General features: G+C 54.0%; 1 protein-coding gene across 2 annotated transcripts in view; it reads right to left on the bottom strand.

The window, feature by feature from the left end:
- The window catches only part of EML1 (EMAP like 1), a 211,863-nt gene extending 195,989 nt beyond the window's left edge, over positions 1-15,874 (bottom strand). Inside the window, exon 1 of one of the 2 annotated variants that reach the window (XM_010353665.2) lies at positions 15,416-15,874. In XM_010353665.2, coding sequence (XP_010351967.1) covers positions 15,416-15,443 — 28 coding nt within the window. In that variant the 5' untranslated portion in view covers positions 15,444-15,874. The remainder of the gene's footprint in view (positions 1-15,415) is intronic. The other variant, XM_010353666.2, reaches the window with a different exon arrangement.
- Positions 15,875-16,740: the final 866 nt, after the last annotated feature.

The following is a 16,740-nucleotide window of genomic DNA, read 5'->3' as shown; positions in this document are numbered from 1 at the left end:
CTTCCAGCTGCCTGGGATGGTTCTTCCCTGATTCATACAGTGCAGGGTTTGTTTCCTTATTCAGGTTTCATCATTAAAAAAAAAAAAAAAACAAAACTGCTGTTTAAAACTGTGTATTTTTTAATGCGCATTTTCCAAAGGAAACCAGGCCCCCTGTGCTTCCTCCCGACTGACGCTGTTTTCTCAGAGCCATAAATCACTTCCTTAAAGGGGGCTGGGAAGCCACACAGGAAGACCATTGGCCCCCGAAAGCTGTGGTTCACCAGCTACCAAGGGTCAGGGTCTGGAGGTCCCACGGCGGCAGCTGAGTCCCAAGCCCCAAGGCAGGCACTGCTTCCCTGGGACAGCACCCTCTCCCCAGCGGGCACCTCAGCAGGTAGCTGGTTCCTTGGGCCCAGCCTTCCCACACCCAGGGGACCAGGACACTTTCTGCTGGCCTGGAGGTGCTGAGGTGCAGGGGCAGTTCAGGGGAGATTCCTTAGCTGCCAAGAAGGAGCACTATTTGGGACATGCTTCCTCTTCCACTAAACAGTTGTTGTTTATCTGAAATTCCAATTTAGCTGGACGTCCTGCATTCCGCCCGGCAACCCTGGCGTTGGTGATGAGTGTGTCTGAGAGTGTGTTTATGTGTGTGGGACTGTGGGTGTGTGTCATCATTTCCAGACCTTGCCGGGGGGAAGTCTAGGGACAAGGACTTGGAATTTCGAGTGTCTTCCTGGGTACATAAGAAGGGAAATGCCTCTCTGGGGGCTGTGCTGCTGGTGCTGTCTGGAGGCAAAGAACTGGGAGATCTCAGCATGCTTGAATCAAGAAAGCCCGCTGAGGGCATTGTAAACCTCAGCGCCCTCGGTGGGGTGATTAACGGTGTCTCTGGAGTAAGGGCATCTGGGGTGCTGTGATGGATGCCTCCAGCACGGGCTGGCAAAAAGGCCTTGGGTTTGCTTCCTCTTATCTTCTGATGCTCAGACTCGCTGGGAATGAACGTTCCCACCTGCTGCCACGTGCCCGTAAAACAGATGTGAGGTCCTGTCACTCCTCTGCCCAAAACCCTTCTCACTCAGGGTCAATACCAACATCCTTTTCAGACTGCAGAAAGACCCCCGTGGGTCTTCCCAACTCCTCCTGTCTAAGCTCATCTTCTGCCCCAGTTCTGGGTTCACTCTGCCCAAACTGACCTTACTGCTCTTCCTTGAAAAGACCAGGCACTCCCACCTCAGGGCCTTTGCACTAGCTGCCTCTTCTGCCAGAAACACCCTTTTCTCAGAAGCTCTGTGGCTCAGTCTTTCATGTCCCTGAGGTCCTTCTCAAGTGTCCAGGCCTCTCTCCATAGCCCTGTTCTGATTCCCCTTCCCTGATTCATGATACCCCATCCTCAGCACCCTCTTCCCCATTGCACATCCTATGGGCTTTGTATTTCTCTTGTCCATTTTCTGTAAGACACCTCTCCTGCTCCAAGATTCTGCTGCCATCTTTGTCTGCAGCTGATCAGTAAATGTTTGTTGAATGGCTGATTGACCATTCAACAGTTGCTGCTGCCTCTGCCTTCCACGCAGTGGCCCCTTTTTACCTCCCACTTGTGCCTCAAGACCTGACTCAGGGCTACTCTTCCAGGAAGCCTGCCCTGCCCACCCCTGTGGTTCTCAGGTCACAGCATATGTCACACTGGACTCCCATTGTCTGTCTGCTTGTCTGTCTCCCCATCTGCTGTGAGCTCCTGGAGGCAGGTGTCCTCACAGACTTTCCTCTGTACCCCAGGACCCAGCAGTGGCCTGGCTAGCAGTAGGTGCTCGGGATGTGATTGGTGGCTAAGGGAATGATTGCTTGGATAGTTTATTTTAATTTTCTTTTTTTAAGAAAAGAGCCTAGTAATACACTGGGAGGTCCTTAAAAACCTTTGCTCCAGCCGGATCATTTCACAGATGGGGAAACCGAGGCCTGGAGGTGGAAGGCAAGGCAGGTAACACCTGGGAAGTATCGTCTCTGAGCCAGGCTCTGCCTTCTGAGCTGGGTGACTTCTCCCCCAGGCCACCCCAGCCTTCCATGGATGCTTCCTTCAAGGGCGGAGGTCGAAGCCCTGAACTGAGGGGCAATCGGGTTAGACTCAGGGATGGTGGAGGTGACTATGAACAAAATCAAGCTGGATTCCATCCGGAACCCATCCTGCCTTCCTCCCTCCTTCATAGCTTTCTCCTGAGTGCCTCCCTCAGTAAGCCACATACATGGAATAGAAGCTCTGCTTTTTAGGGGGCTCGACCTAAAATGAAAGCCCACCCTGATCCCCCCAGTGTGTCCTTGAATACGACTGATATTTCATCGTGTGTAGCAAGCACCCTATAAGGTGTCATCAGCTTCGTTTTGCACACAAGGATACAGAGGCCCAGAGAGGTTATCTGACTTGCAAAGATCACACAGCACTTGGTGGCAAGCTTGAATACCAAAGCAATCTGTCTGATTCCTCAGTCATGCTCCCCTCCCTGACTTTCTACTGTGGCCCCAACTAGGTGAGGACATAGCAGCAGGGCCCAAAAACAGCCGGAGACTCCCACCTGCCCCCACATGCTGCCAGCACCTGTCCCTGGAGCCTGGAGTCCTCATCGCATCTGACCTGCTTTTCCCAGATTGCAGACTCAACTGAACATCAGGGGCCACCATGGAAGCCTCTCTGCTCTTCTCCCACCAAATTCCAGCATAGAACAGGAATTGTTCCCTCTGGGGCAACCTAGTGAGCCTGCTGTTAGAGGCGGCTTTGTTTTCCACCCGTGACAGGCTGGTGGTATTGCCTCACCTCCCGCCTGGCTCCAGGCTCAGGTGACAGCTACACAATCGGCCTGACCATCGGCACCTCCACCAGAGGCTCCCTGATAAGGGGCAGAAACAGCCAAATTCGCAGGAGGACAGTCCTGGCTGACTTCCAGAGCTCTGCATTGACAGACACAAGCTTGGCAAAGCCAGCCACAGCAAGTCCAAGGAGCATGATGTCACCCCATCGGGGAGCAGCTAAGGGGCAGAGGCCCAGTAACTCCCCACGAGAAAAACTAGAAGCCCAAGTGATGGACTGAGCCTGTCTGCATTGAACGTGTGCCATCTGCATTTCGCTGGGGTTGTGTAGACATGTCGGGTCACTCGGCCTGCTGCAGTACAGCAGAGCATCAGAGCTCAAGCAGAAAGTGCCCAGGGCTGGGCTGGTATTCAGCACCCTCGCTAATGACGTTTGTCCCTTTCTACATGGGTTTGCGGCTCACAGAAACCTCCAGCCTTCCGGCTTTCTCTATGTCCCTCCCTTATACCAGCTTTCAGAGGAGGGACCCTAACCCCAGCCTGCAGCTTCAAGCAGCAAACATCCCAGGACTCTGAGCCCTCATCAGGGCTTATCTCACTGGGCCCTCATCACAGTCTGAGAGGCAGGTGCTGTCATTGCCCCCATTTTACAGAAATGAAAGCCAAGACTTAAGGTGGCAAAGCCAAGAGGTGATGCCCAATAGGCACATGAAAAAATGCTCAGCACCATTCGCCGCTAGGGAAATGGAAATCAAAACCTCAGTGAGATACCACTTCGCACCACTAGGGTGGCTGGGAGCGAGAAGACAGTAACAGGCGCCGGTGAAGATGTGAGGAATCAGAGCCAGCAGGCCCCGCAGGTGGGAAGGGAAAATGGTGCAGCCACTGCTGGAAACAGCCTGGCGGTTCCTCAAAATGTTCAACGTGGAGTTACCGTATGATCCGGCAACCCCGCTTCCCGCTGTGCACTCAGGAGAAATGAAAACAGATGTTCACACAGAAACCGGTACACGAGTGTTCAGAGCAGTGTTACTCATCATAGCCAGAAAGTGGAAAGAACCCAAATGCCCATCCACTGGTGAATAGATGGGTGAAACATGGCATATCCATATGATGGGGTATTAATCGGCAATAAGAAGGAGTGAAGATGGATACAGACTCCAACATGAATGAACCCAAAAATGCTTCCTAAGTGAGAGAATCCAGGCACAAAGGCCACGTGTTACAGGATTCCACTCATATGGGAAATGCAGAATAAGCAAATCTATAGAAACAAAGTAGATGAGTGGTTGCCAGGGGCTGTGGGGAGGAAGCTGGAAGGGGTCACTGCTAATGGATATTGGGTTTTTCCCTGGGTGACGAAAGTGTTCTAAATTTGATTGTGGTGATGGTTGTACAATTCTGAATATACTAACAACCACTGGGTGTACACTTTTAAATGTGTGATTTATTTTTTTCTTTTCTTTCTTTCTTTCTTTCTTTCTTTCTTTCTTTCTTTCTTTCTTTCTTTCTTTCTTTTTTTTTTTTTTTTTGAGACAGGATCTCACTCTGTTGCCCAGGCTGGAGTGCAGTGGTGCGATCATGGCTAATACAGCCTGGAACTTGTTGCCCAGGCTGGTCTTGAATTCCTGGACTCAAGGGATCCTCCTGCCTTGGCCTCCCAAACTGCTGGGATTGTAGGTGTGAGTCATTGCACTGGGCCTAAATGTGTGAATTATATAGTACATCTCAACAAAGGTGTTACTGAGAAAAAAAAAAAAAAAGATAAAACCAGGACTGGAACCCAGGACACTTATTACAGAGCTGCAGCCTTGAGCATCGCTGGCCCTTCCCATTTCCTCCCAGAAACCTGGGAAGAACGTGAGCACCACTCAGCCCACAGATTCCGGCAGCCTCGGGGCAAGCTCCGGATCCCAGGACCCCACATGCTCTGAGTGGCAGGCCTGGGTCTGCGGGCAGGGGCTGTCCCGGAGTCTGAGTGGCAGGCCTGGGTCTGCGGGCAGGGGCTGTCCCGGAGTCTGAGTGGCAAGCCTGGGTCTGCGGGCAGTGGCTGTCCTGGAGTCTGAGTGGGCAGGCCTGGGTCTGCGGGCAGGGGCTGTCCCGGAGCAGCGATGCCATCCCTGTGACAGGCTGTTAGCTAGGGTCACCCCACAGACCCCTCAGGGCCCCAGGAATCCCGGCTGCAGCCACACCTCCTGCCCAGGCATCCTGGGTAAATGCTGCCTCGGCAGTGAGTGGGACTCCTCCTACGCACCCAGGCACGCATGATCTCATGGACGTCACAGCTGTCGGCCCTAAGGGAACCTCCTTAGGGCACCTCATCCCTGGTTTTGGGGTCATTGCCAAGTCTTTACCCTCTCTCAACAAGCTCAGTGTTTTAAGATGGAAAGAAAAGGAAGTCCAGGAGGGGGTGGCTTTCCAAGTGTCTAAGGTGAGATGAGGCCCCTTCCCGTGCATTGCTGACCCTGCAGCGGGACCCCTGGGGCAGCATCAAGTCCCTGTGTGGCCAGGGGTGGGCTTGGTGGCTTCCGCTCAGGCCTCCCAGTGACCGGCAGGTGTCCTTACCCCGAGCCCCTGCAGAGAGTAGGTAAGAAGCGGGTCCGAGCCTGACCCTGAAGCCCACCCTGCCAGCCCTGTGAGTTCCTAAGGCGCAGCCCAGCCCTGGTGTGGTGCAGACCTGCGTTTGGTGAATGAGACATGAACAGACACAGACAAGGTGTCCCTTGGGTCTCTGACAGCCCCTCATCCATGGGACATCCACCCTTCTCCACTGTCTATCAAACAGGCCACACCCCAACTGGGCAGCCGAGGTGGCCCCAAACCCACTTTAGGATAGAGTTTCTCCTTCCTCCTCAGACCCCTGCCCTCCATCAGGCCAGACAGTTGGCATTCCCCAAATGTGCCCCGTACATCTGGAGCCCATCTGTGCCACCCCAGGTCTGCCTTTCTCCTGGCCCAGAGGTTGGTCCCTTGGTCCAGGCCTGGAAGAAAGCTCAGTGCCCTCCTCGCCATTTCTATACATTTCCAGGGAGTTCAGAGCTGACGATTTCTTCTCCAGAGGTGGTGGTTGTTTTTCTACCTCCTTAATCACGCTTATCCTGGGTGTCTGGCCTTGTGAGATGGGGCACCGTGCCCGACAGAGCTGAGGCAAGCACAGGTTAGCACACAGGAGTGCAGGGGAGCCGCCCAGGGCAGGGCGCAGCAAACGCTGAACAAACCAGAGCACCCAGCCACTTGGGCTTCTCTCTCCAGGAAGAACTGGGAGCCCTGGGTGGGAGGAGCCCTGCTCGAGGGGTGGGGACACAGGACGAGGCTCTATGCCAGCCTCAGCCAGCCTTCTTGGGCATGAAGTTGACAGAAGCGTCCACCAGCAGCAGAATGGGGATGATGTGAAACCCTGAGCTTCGTGGAGGGGGCCCAGGGTGTGGGGTGCGACTGAGCCAGCTCTGGCCATGGGGTAGAGCCGGGAAACCAGGCTTTGGCTGTTATCCCCGGGCGAACAGGAAACCATTCCAGAGAGATGCTGGGGCTTAGGAGGCACCTCTTGAGTCCTCAGCTTCTGCTACAAGGAAGACGCCTGTTTCTCTTCATGCTGCACACCTGCCCCCACCACATCCTACGGAAACCTCTCCAGAGGCAAAGGGCTTACCTGAAGCTAGTGCTTCCACCACATAGCTGGGCTCAGGGCCAGGCCTCCATCCAGGCTCCAAATGTAGGGTCTCCCTGAGACCGCTCCCTCCCCCAGAAAAGTTCAGAGGGAATTGCTGGACTTGGGTCTCGATAAAGGCCCTTCCCCCAAGCCATCCCTACACCCAGGTCCCTTCTTTGGGAAGGAGGGCCACTTTTCTGACCCTCCTGAGGTGGGTGACCCCAGGTTGGGGACAGCCTACTTGTGTCTTAGCCCCATCTGTCTCAGTTAGTCACTGTGTGACCTTGGGCAAGCCACTCAATTTCTCTAAATCTCCATTTGCTCATCTGTAAAATGGAATGATAACGTTGACTATATAGGGGAAAAGGGGCATCATGTGGAACTGAGTGTGTGAAAGGACCTAGGGGAAAGGGAACCGCCATTTTTTAGTGCCTACTGTATACATTCTTTTTAGTCCACCGGTAACCTCAGTCTGTTGTTAACCCTAAGGACAAGGACATCAGACCCAGGGCTGAATTCCCTGCTCTAGCCTCTCACCACAGTGCCTGGCGGCACACCGTGCACACAGCACGGGCTCAGTAAGCGTCCACAGAGTCAGAGGTTAACTCAGACCACCATGCACATGGCACAGGCTCAGTAACCATCCACAGAGTCAGAGGTTAACTCAGACCACCACGCACACGGCACGGGCTCAGTAAGCGTCCACAGAGTCAGAGGTTAACTCAGACCACCATGCACATGGCACAGGCTCAGTAACCGTCCACAGAGTCAGAGGTTAACTCAGACCACCATGCACATGGCACGGGCTCAGTAAGCGTCCACAGAGTCAGAGGTTAACTCAGACCACCATGCACATGGCACGGGCTCAGTAACCGTCCACAGAGTCAGAGGTTAACTCAGACTACCACGCACATGGCACGGGCTCAGTAAGCGTCCACAGAGTCAGAGGTTAACTCAGACCACCATGCACATGGCACGGGCTCAGTAACCGTCCACAGAGTCAGAGGTTAACTCAGACTACCACGCACATGGCACAGGCTCAGTAAGCGTCCACAGAGTCAGAGGTTAACTCAGACCACCATGCACATGGCACGGGCTCAGTAACCGTCCACAGAGTCAGAGGTTAACTTAGACTATGAGCGAGAAGCAGCAGGAAGGATGTTTTCTGCTCCAGCACCAGCGCTTGACATGTTTTTCCACTCAAAATAAATGAGGCAGGATTCCTAAAAGATGTGTTTAAACTTGGTAGAGAGTTCTCTAAACAGTTTGGCCTTGAGTTTGGACCACAGAGCTGAATACTGCAGGAATGTCTGACCCCCAAACGGAGCTCAGCAGTTTCAGGCCCAATTCTGGTTTTATTTCTAGCAATCCAAGTTGATGTCACTGACTCTTATGACAGGGTTCATAGGCAACCTCTAGTCTTTGCAAACATTATTTTTAAACTGGATCTTATCTCATACAAAGCAATGTGTGATGTGTGTGGCCACAGCCCTCTCTTACACTGTAAAGTTTTATTTAAATGTGTTTCATAGTGTGTGTGTGTGTGTGTGTGCTATATATGTATGTACACGCCCACCATTAAAAGTCAATTGGGGCCGGATGGTGGCTCATGCCTGTAATCTCAGCACTTTGGGAGGCCAAGGCAGGTGGATAATTTGAGGTCAGAAGTTTGAGACCAGCCTGGGCACATTGGTGAAACCTGGCCTCTACTAAAAATACGAAAATTAGCCAGGTGTGGTGGCGCATGCCTGTAGTCCCAGCTACTTGGGAGGCTGAGGCAGGAGAATCACTTGAACCCAGGAGGCAGAGGTTGCAGTGAGTCAAGACGTGCCACTGCACTCCAGCCTGGGTAACAGAGCGCGAGTCTGTCTCCAAAAAAAAAAAAAAAATGTCAACTGGGAAAGCCAGTTACTAAACTGATGACACAGCTTCTCTTTGATGGTGTCATGGAATCAAAGAGAGAGTGCATATCTGTAGTAGAGTGAAGAAACACGCTCTTCTCATAATTTCCCCCAGTATTATTCAAAAATCATTTCCTTCTAAACTCCTATCTCAGTTTTTGGATCTGTGGATTACACTGAATAAACAGATTCCACAGCCTACTCATTCCAACGCCCTCTTTTGTACCTCAACAAATAAAAAGTCAAAAGAGATTTCTGGCTGATGTTCTTGGTTATGCTTTTCCTCACTGGAGGTGATGACCGAATCATTCAGAAATTTGTTTTTGTGCTATAAAATGCAAATGCAAGTCCGTGGGAGGGAGCGATGTTTTGAAAACTCTTGCCCCTTGCATTATGATTTGCATATTAGAAATCCCATGATTTACATTTTGGATGCCTGTTGACCACAGCTCACACAATATGCTCTGTTTCATAATGAAAATGGATTACTTAAAAAACAAACAAAGAAACAGTCATTTGGTGGGGAAAAACTCAATGGAAGGGGTGCAGACATTACTACTGTTCCTAACGGAGGGACACATCCTGTCCTCTGGCCATTTGGTGTGGCCATGTGACTTGCTGGAGCCAGTGAAACTTTGGTTGTGGCAAGGTGGGTTACTTCCTGGTGGGTGCATTTAACTGGTGCTGTGTCGCCATCTCTCTCTTGGCTGGCTGCAGTGACTGGCAAAACATGAGTCTTTACAGAAGCATCATGCTGGGCCACCGTGCAGGGACCTGCCCTGGGAGCGGAGAGGACGTCACCAGACCTGCAGTGGCCTTTGTATAAGGTAGAAGTGTACCTTTGTGGCATCGAGCCATTGAGATTTGTTTAGGCCGGGGCATCCCGATCCCATTCTGACTTAAAGAGTTGGAAACAAAATATAAACCAAAGAAGCTGTTTTGATGAAGGCAAAATTTTGAAATCAAAGTGCAAAAATTGGAAATTTGAAATGGGTGTCTACAGGCGGCCTCTTACCTACCTCAGCAACCGGTTTCTATATTTTATTTTGACTGTGTGAATTTCAAGAAAAAAATAGTGAAATGGTTGCAAATGCTAAATGCAAAAGCTGTTAGCATTTGCAACCATTAGCTGTTTTTCATTTTAAAAATTTTGTTTTAAAAGCATGATAAATAAAAAATAAAAGCTATCTTGCTATCTCAAGAATGCTCCCTTAGAATTGACCCAATACTTTAAAACAACAGAAGTGGATAGCTTTCCTTTCCAAGCTGCATTTCTAACCTGCATCTCTTGTCATAGATGAAAAAGCCTGCGAGGGTACTTTCGACGCTGGCACCTAGTCACGCAAATGTATTCATTTGCTGCTTGGAGGTTCATGTGCCAAGTGAGTGCAGGGCTGGGAAGGTACCTGGGCCCTGCCTGATGTCGGGACTTGGGATGTGTGTGCAGAGCCATGTACTGGCCTGTGAATGGGTAACAGATAAGTGGGTGGATGCTAACAAATCAGCATCTCTCAGGCCACACACGGAAGGGGGCCTGTCCTGGGTCACACAGTACCGAAGGCTCCAGCTACACCTGGACATGCCTGTAACATCCCACAGTTCGTAACTTCTGTGAGAAGGGTAGCGGTCTGGGGTGGTGCCACTCAAAGCTACTACCCAAGAAGGGTATCAGGGCATGGGTGCTCCAAGGGTTCAGGGTCCCCAGGGGCTGCAGAACTCAGGGAAGGGTCCCTGGAGGAGGCAGGCCTCCACTGAGCCTGGGTCCCTGGGGGAGGCAGGCCTCCACTGAGCCTGGACGATGGGACGAGTGGGAGACACCTCGGTGAAAGTGCTGGAGGGGCTCGACCTGTGCCTGGGAATCCGGCCTGAGCCCCAGCTCACCACGCCCTCGTTGGGTGACTGAGCTGGTCTCTCGTTCTCTTGGGCCTCAGTTTCCCCTGCTCCATAACATGGAGATCCCATGGGTTAGGAGTGTGGTGTGGACCTCAATGTAGGGGCGCCGTGAGGGGCACTGAAGGGGACTCCCCAGCTGCGGATTCCTCCTGTGTGTCCCCACCCCGTGCCCAGCCTCTGGTGAGAGGTTGCTGGATGCTGCTGAGGCTGAGTCCTTCAATATCACAGGTGCCTGGCACACCTGAAGTGCTGTTCAAAGGTTCATGCCTGGAGATCACCCATACGACACCTCTGAGGTTACAGTGTCACCTCTACTTTACAGATGAGACCGCCGAGGCTCAGAAAGGAGAGGGGCCTGCCTGTGTCCAGGGCCAGGGCACATGGGGCTGGGATCTTGCCCAGCCCTCCGCGCCGGGGGGCTCTCACCCAGCCCTCCATGCGCGCCACAGGTTTTACAGTTGAGCCCTGAAACACTGCCAGGTCAACCCACAGAGCCCTGAAGGTGACAGTCTGTCCTTTGGACCCTCCTAACGGGGGTGGCAGTATCAGGCTCAGTCTCCCCTGTACCCTCCCAGCAACCCAGCCCCAGCAGTTGCCAAATCTCCCTGTGCCCTTCTCCGGGTCCCTCCTGTACTATGTGGACCTCACCCTCTCTCCCCAGGACCATCTCCCCAGCCTCCTCCCTGACCTCTGGGCCTCCAGATCCTCCTTCCGGTTCCTCCACCCACCTCACTGAAGCAAGCCATGTATCCTCCATCCCCGGCTCCAGAGCCTTCACTGGCTCCCTATCCCCAAGGGATGAACCGGCCAGTAACCATAAAGGAAGTGAAAACCCAGGCCACTTGCTGCCTCCAGCCTTAGCAACCACTGACGTCACATAAAACTGCCTCTTGCTCCTCTGGGACTCATGCCCTGCCACCACCCTATGTACAGGCACCCAGAAGGCACAGGGCATGGAGTCCGGCTTGGACCCTCAGAGCAACCCAGGAAGGCCCAGCCCTTCACAGGGGCTGAGCCGGGGGGTACTTGATGTCAGAACTCGGGGCATGTGTCCAGAGCCGTGTGCTGGCCTGTGGATGGCTGACACATAACCTCTCTGAGGTCACACATGAAGGAGGCCCACCCTGGGTCACTCAGCACCAAAGGCTCCCACTACACCTGGACAGGCCTGTACTGCTCGGGACTCCTACGAGCAGGGCAGGGAACCACGTTGGCACCGTTCACCAGGTCATCTCAGAGGTGTTCCCATATCCCAGGGCCACTCCAGGCATCTCATACCCTTTCCAGCACTTGCCTGCCCTGAAATCCAGGGAAAGGACACCGTGCCAGGACCCCCTCCTCAGAGAGCAGTGCAACCTCCTTAGGGACAGGGATGGCATAAATTGGGGGACAGGGCCTTCTAGGAGAAACTGAGGTGAGAGCTGGGGATGGCCAGGACAGGAAGAGAAGGTGGACACTGCCCTGGTCCCTGGTGAGGGGCCCACCGTGAGGTCTGGGGGAGCAAAAAGCTGGGGTGCTGTCTGGATTCTAGGATGCCAGAGGGAATTGTGTGAGCAGTTGGGTGGCCCCACCAATGTTTGCAGGCCCTATCCTTGGAAAGCCATCCTTGACTTCTGGCAGAGAGAGGTACTTGGAGAACCAAGTTCTTAGGGGCCTTTGGGGGAGGCCAGGGAGATGTCAGCTCACCCAGCTGAATGTCTTGGTGAGAATCAGAAGCTGCAGGGCATTGAGGGAGGTGATAAAGACAGGGGAATAACTTCCCACATACAAAAGGCACCAGCAAGGGCAGCCATGTCTCACCACATGAACAGGGTGACTATGGCTCAGAGCTGGGCAGTGGGACTGGCGGAGGGTTACTTAGGAGGAGAGACAGGGTCACTCTGCTGGCTGACCACTCCTGCAGGTTACAGGTCTGTCCTTACCATACCTTCTGCAGCAGGACAAATGTCCATCTGTCACAGAGGCTCAAAGAAGTTAAGTGACTCACCTAAGACCACAGAGCTAGGGAGTGGTAGAGCTGGGATTTGAACCCTGGTCTCTGTGGACCTGCATTCATTGCTCTGCTGAAAACAGAACAGCCGGTTCTTCAGTGCTTAGGATTGTAAAGCTGCTTTGCTGGAAACTTTCCCAAGCATGGGGGCAGCTAATAGCACAGAGACCTGGATTCTCTTCCTGCAGATTCTGGCCAGGACAGGAGATGGGTAAATCACAAGGTCAAAGGCAGGAAAAGACAATCAACAGACCCAGGATGGGTGGAACTGGCATCTTCTGAGGCCCCCTCTATGCCAGGCCGGTACCGTGCACTTACAGGTCCTATTTTCAGACCCAGTGAGGGAATTGACGAACGCCCCATTTTAAAGGTGAAGAAACTGAGGCTTAGTCAGGTGATATAACCCCGCCCCTAAGAGACAGAGCCAAGTCTAGAATGCAGGCAACTGTAAAGGAAGCGCCTTTGCTGGCCAGGGCGTGTGGGCCGGTAGTTGATGCAGGCGAGTTCCTGCTATAAATACGGTGCTGACTCCCGGGTAACCTTAGCTCCAGCTCACCCACCCAGGCACAGAGCCATAAATCCAGGGGCCAGCCACCTCCTGCTGCACTCCTGCTCTGCAGAAATTTCTTGACATCCTAACAAGGCACTACATTTTTCTCTACAGGTTGCAAGTTATTGAAGGCACTGTTGAGCTAGCTAACCCTGAAATGAGAGCTGCTTCTTCAGCAGCCAAAAAGTCCCACAAAATAGCCAGCCTCACCCTCCTTGGGTGTGCAGGTGGGACTCCCAGGAAGAGGGGCCTAACCCGGGTTCTGTGCTAACAGGCTCTGGGGAACTGGGTTTGAATCCCTGCTCTGCCATTGACCAGCTGGGTGACCTCACGTGTGCCTCTCTGAGCTTCAGTATTCTTAGCTACACGGTGGAGCTGCTAGTCCCCACCTCCAGGTAATATACAGAACAGCGTGTCCAGGACACAGCGGGTCCTCTGCTTCCCTCATCCCCTCTCTAGGTTGTTTATTTATTGGTGAAATAATAACAGCTATAACCACTAACAATAAGCCTGGCATTATTTTAGGTGTGTTACATGCTGTTAGCCATTGAATCCTTATTGCACATTGAGGAGTTAATGTCCCATTATTGTCCCCACTGAATGGATGAGGAAACTGAGGCACAGTGCCCTTGAGTAGCCTGCCCTGGGTCACACCAGTCACGAGTGGAGAGCTGAGAATGTTCCCACTGCCGACACAGGCTTGGGGATCGGTCACTGAAAACAGGTGAAAATATTTCACTGCAGTGTCCTTGGAGCAACCATTGGTTGCTGCTGGGTAGGAATCCTAGAAAGGCCTGAACTTCACACTGTGTGCTCCAAAAGGCCCCCTTCCTTGGCCCCCTTCTACCCATAAGTAAATATAACCTCCTGCACCAAGATGCCGCCCTTACTCCTGCCAGCCAGGTTGAATCCCAAACCCGCATATTAGAGACAAAAGACCTCACATGGCATTCTATAGATGGGAAAAGCAAGCCTGGAGCCTGCCCAGGGCCACCTGCCCACCAGGGCAGACAGAGCCAGCCTGGAATCCAGGCCCCACCTCCCAGCCCAACTGGGCTGACCCTCTCCTAAACGGGGAAGCGACAGTGAGGCCCACATCACCTCTCAGCCTCCAGGCTGCGCACACACATGCACACTCAGTGCCCATTCCTTTGCCCCGATGGGCTAAATATTGTCCTAGCCTTCCTGAAATACCCATCTCCATGCGGGTGGCTTTACAAACTGCTAAAACCAGGGCCATGTCCCTGGTGGAGGGGGAGAGCTATTCCGGGTTAGCGTCAGGTGTGGGGCAGGGCCAGCCAGAAAGAGCTGTCTGCTGGCTCCCGGGGCTCCCGCGGCCCTGGCGGGCAATTCCTGGCAGCCAGGACAACTGGCACCCAGTGGAAGAAGGTGAGGTCAGGCCCCTTCTGTCAATGTACCCCTCCCCAACACACAGACACACACACACACACACACTCTCACACTCTGTTCCAAATCCCACAGAGCCAGGCCGAGGCGCTGGGACTGTTCAGCAGTGACAGGGTACCTGCAGAGTGCTGTCACCCACAATCCGCCCACATCCCCCAGGAGACCTTGATGTGTCCCGAGAGCCTCCGAGGTGGGGTTTTATGGAGAGTGAATCCACGTGCCAGCGACAATTGGTGGCTTACGAAGGAGGCCCTGCTGGAGGAGCCCAGACCTGGCTGCCCGGGCTGCATGGGATGCCCATCTGCTGCCCGGGGTGCCCACCTGCTGCCAGCAAGCAGGGCCCTGAGCTCTCAGTGCACCCCAGGCACCAGCAGACGCTTTCACACAATATCATAAATTTCATTTTCACAGCCAACGGGGGGTTAGGACCACAATCTCCATTTTTACCTGGGGACACGGAGGCTCAGATAAGTTAAGCCACCTGCCCCAGATCACCCAGCCTGGAGGTGAAATAACTGGAATTTGAACCTGGACAGCCTGACTCCAGAGTCCCCCATGTAACCCTTGGATTTGGCTGTCCCCAGCCCCCATTCCGCCAAGGCTGGCTCTGAAACTGGCAGGAGCGGGGGGCAGCCCCCACCACACGGGTGGCCAGTCCCCACCACAGCCTCTTGCCTCAGGCAGAGCAGAGGGCAGTGGGCAGACCCCAGAATCTGATCGCCTTTCCACCTGCCTGTATCCCTGGCCGTTTTCAACCTAGAGGATATGAGGGCACACAGAAGGCCTGCCTGGTGCTGCTGGACCAGGGACTCAGAACGCTCAGAGGTCTCAGACTTAGGGGATCAGACAGAAGCTGTGTGCTCTCCCCGCCGATAAATGTTCACATACACTCGTCTGCATGTGGTTCCAGTGGCTCACGGCACCCTGAGCCCACCCATGGGTCCCGCCACAGCCCCTGCCCCTCTGTCCTGGGTCAGCTCTGGTCCCGGCTGCCAGCCCTGGGAGAGCTTGAATCAGACACAGCTTCCTGCACTGGCTACACTGTGCAGTCAGGGGTGCAGCAGAACTTAGCTTTAAAGTCAAGCTCCCCCCTTCCAGCGGCACAGGCCCCCCAGGCATTGGGCAAGGAGGAAGGGGGTCCAGCTCACAGCTGCTGGCAGCCTCTGGGGGCCCCAGTGCCCTCGGCGACTGGCGGCCTTGGCTCTGCAACCGGAGCCATGGTGGGTAAATATAGCGCTGCCACTCACCGGCTGAGGGGCCCTCGCCGTCCGACATGGTGTGGGAGATGGGCGGCCGGCTGGCCACCAGCCTGCAGGGTCACTCAGAGCCTCAGTGGCTGTCACCCACCCAGCAGGGCTTGGGGATCCTCCGTGTCCAGCTCCAGGCAGCGTCCCGCCCCGGCCGGCCTGGCCACCCCCCCATGCTGGGCTGGGCAGATAAGAACGTGCTCAGTGCCAGCAGCCTGTGCAATTGGTGGATAAATCTGGGCACTGCCCTCCCCCGCCCAGGGCCTCTCTGGGGCAGCCCCAGGATGTTACTTGAGAAGCCACTGTACCCCTAGGTGCTTGGTCAGTCCCCAAGATCCCAGCTCCTGGGGACTTGGGAATGCCTGTACACTCTTTCCTTGGAAACGGTTCCACCCAGCCAGCAAGGGACATTTATGGACATTTAGGGAAGGCGAATAACAAGTGATACCACCACTGAGGACATGGCCGGGACCAGGAGCTACGTGAAGTGTGGCCACCGTCATCTCACGCTGCTCTCCAGAGCTGCTGCAACCATCGTGTCCATGTCACAGAGGGGTTAAGCGACCCACCCAAGGCCACCACCGGGTCAGTACGGGGCGTGAGCAGGAACTGGAGCCAGGCTGTCTGTCTCCAAGGCTGCAGGAAGGCCATCCCTTGCCTTTGATTGTTTGGCCAACAGCAGCCAGCACTTCAGGCATCTACTGTGTGCTGAGTGAGCCACGTGTTGAGGGTCGACAGGGGATGGAGGCGGGATCCCCAGGGGTAGCCATGTGGTCCTGGCACAGTGTGGGTGCTCAGGAAATACTGGTTGAAAGAATGCACTCCAGCAAGCTCTTAGTATGCTCTTGTTGTGTACCTGGCTCAGAGCCAATCCATCCCCTCCCCTGGTCCCCACAAAGTACAGGGCAGAACCTGCCAAGGGCTGGAGATACCAGAGGCATCACCCCAGGGCTGAGTCTGCTGCCCCCCCGCCCCAGGCTCTAGGTCTACCCAGTTCTGTATGCAGAGACCAGAGGGAGTGAAATGGCTTAAAGAGAAGGGAGAGAAACTCAATCCAAGAGCTCCAGGAGGGCTTCCTGGAAGAGCTGGCATTTGAGTTATCTTTAAGTAAAAATAAAGTCTGTTCTTTTTCTTTCTTTCTTTTCTTTTTCTTTTCTTTTTTTTTTTTTTTTGCCACAGGGTCACTCTGGGGTGCCGTGGTACGATCATAGCTCACAGCAGCCTCAACCTCCTGGGCTCAGGTGATTCTCCCACTTCAGTCTCCCCAGCTGAGCCCACAGGTCTGTGCCACCACACTTAGCTAACTATTTTTTGTAGAGAGGGGG

This window comes from Rhinopithecus roxellana, chromosome 5 (genome assembly GCF_007565055.1).
Source record: "Rhinopithecus roxellana isolate Shanxi Qingling chromosome 5, ASM756505v1, whole genome shotgun sequence".
In the NCBI taxonomy this organism is placed as follows: Eukaryota; Metazoa; Chordata; class Mammalia; order Primates; family Cercopithecidae; genus Rhinopithecus; species Rhinopithecus roxellana.
Note: the sequence above shows the minus strand (reverse complement) of the source record. Positions and strands in the feature narration are given on the sequence as shown.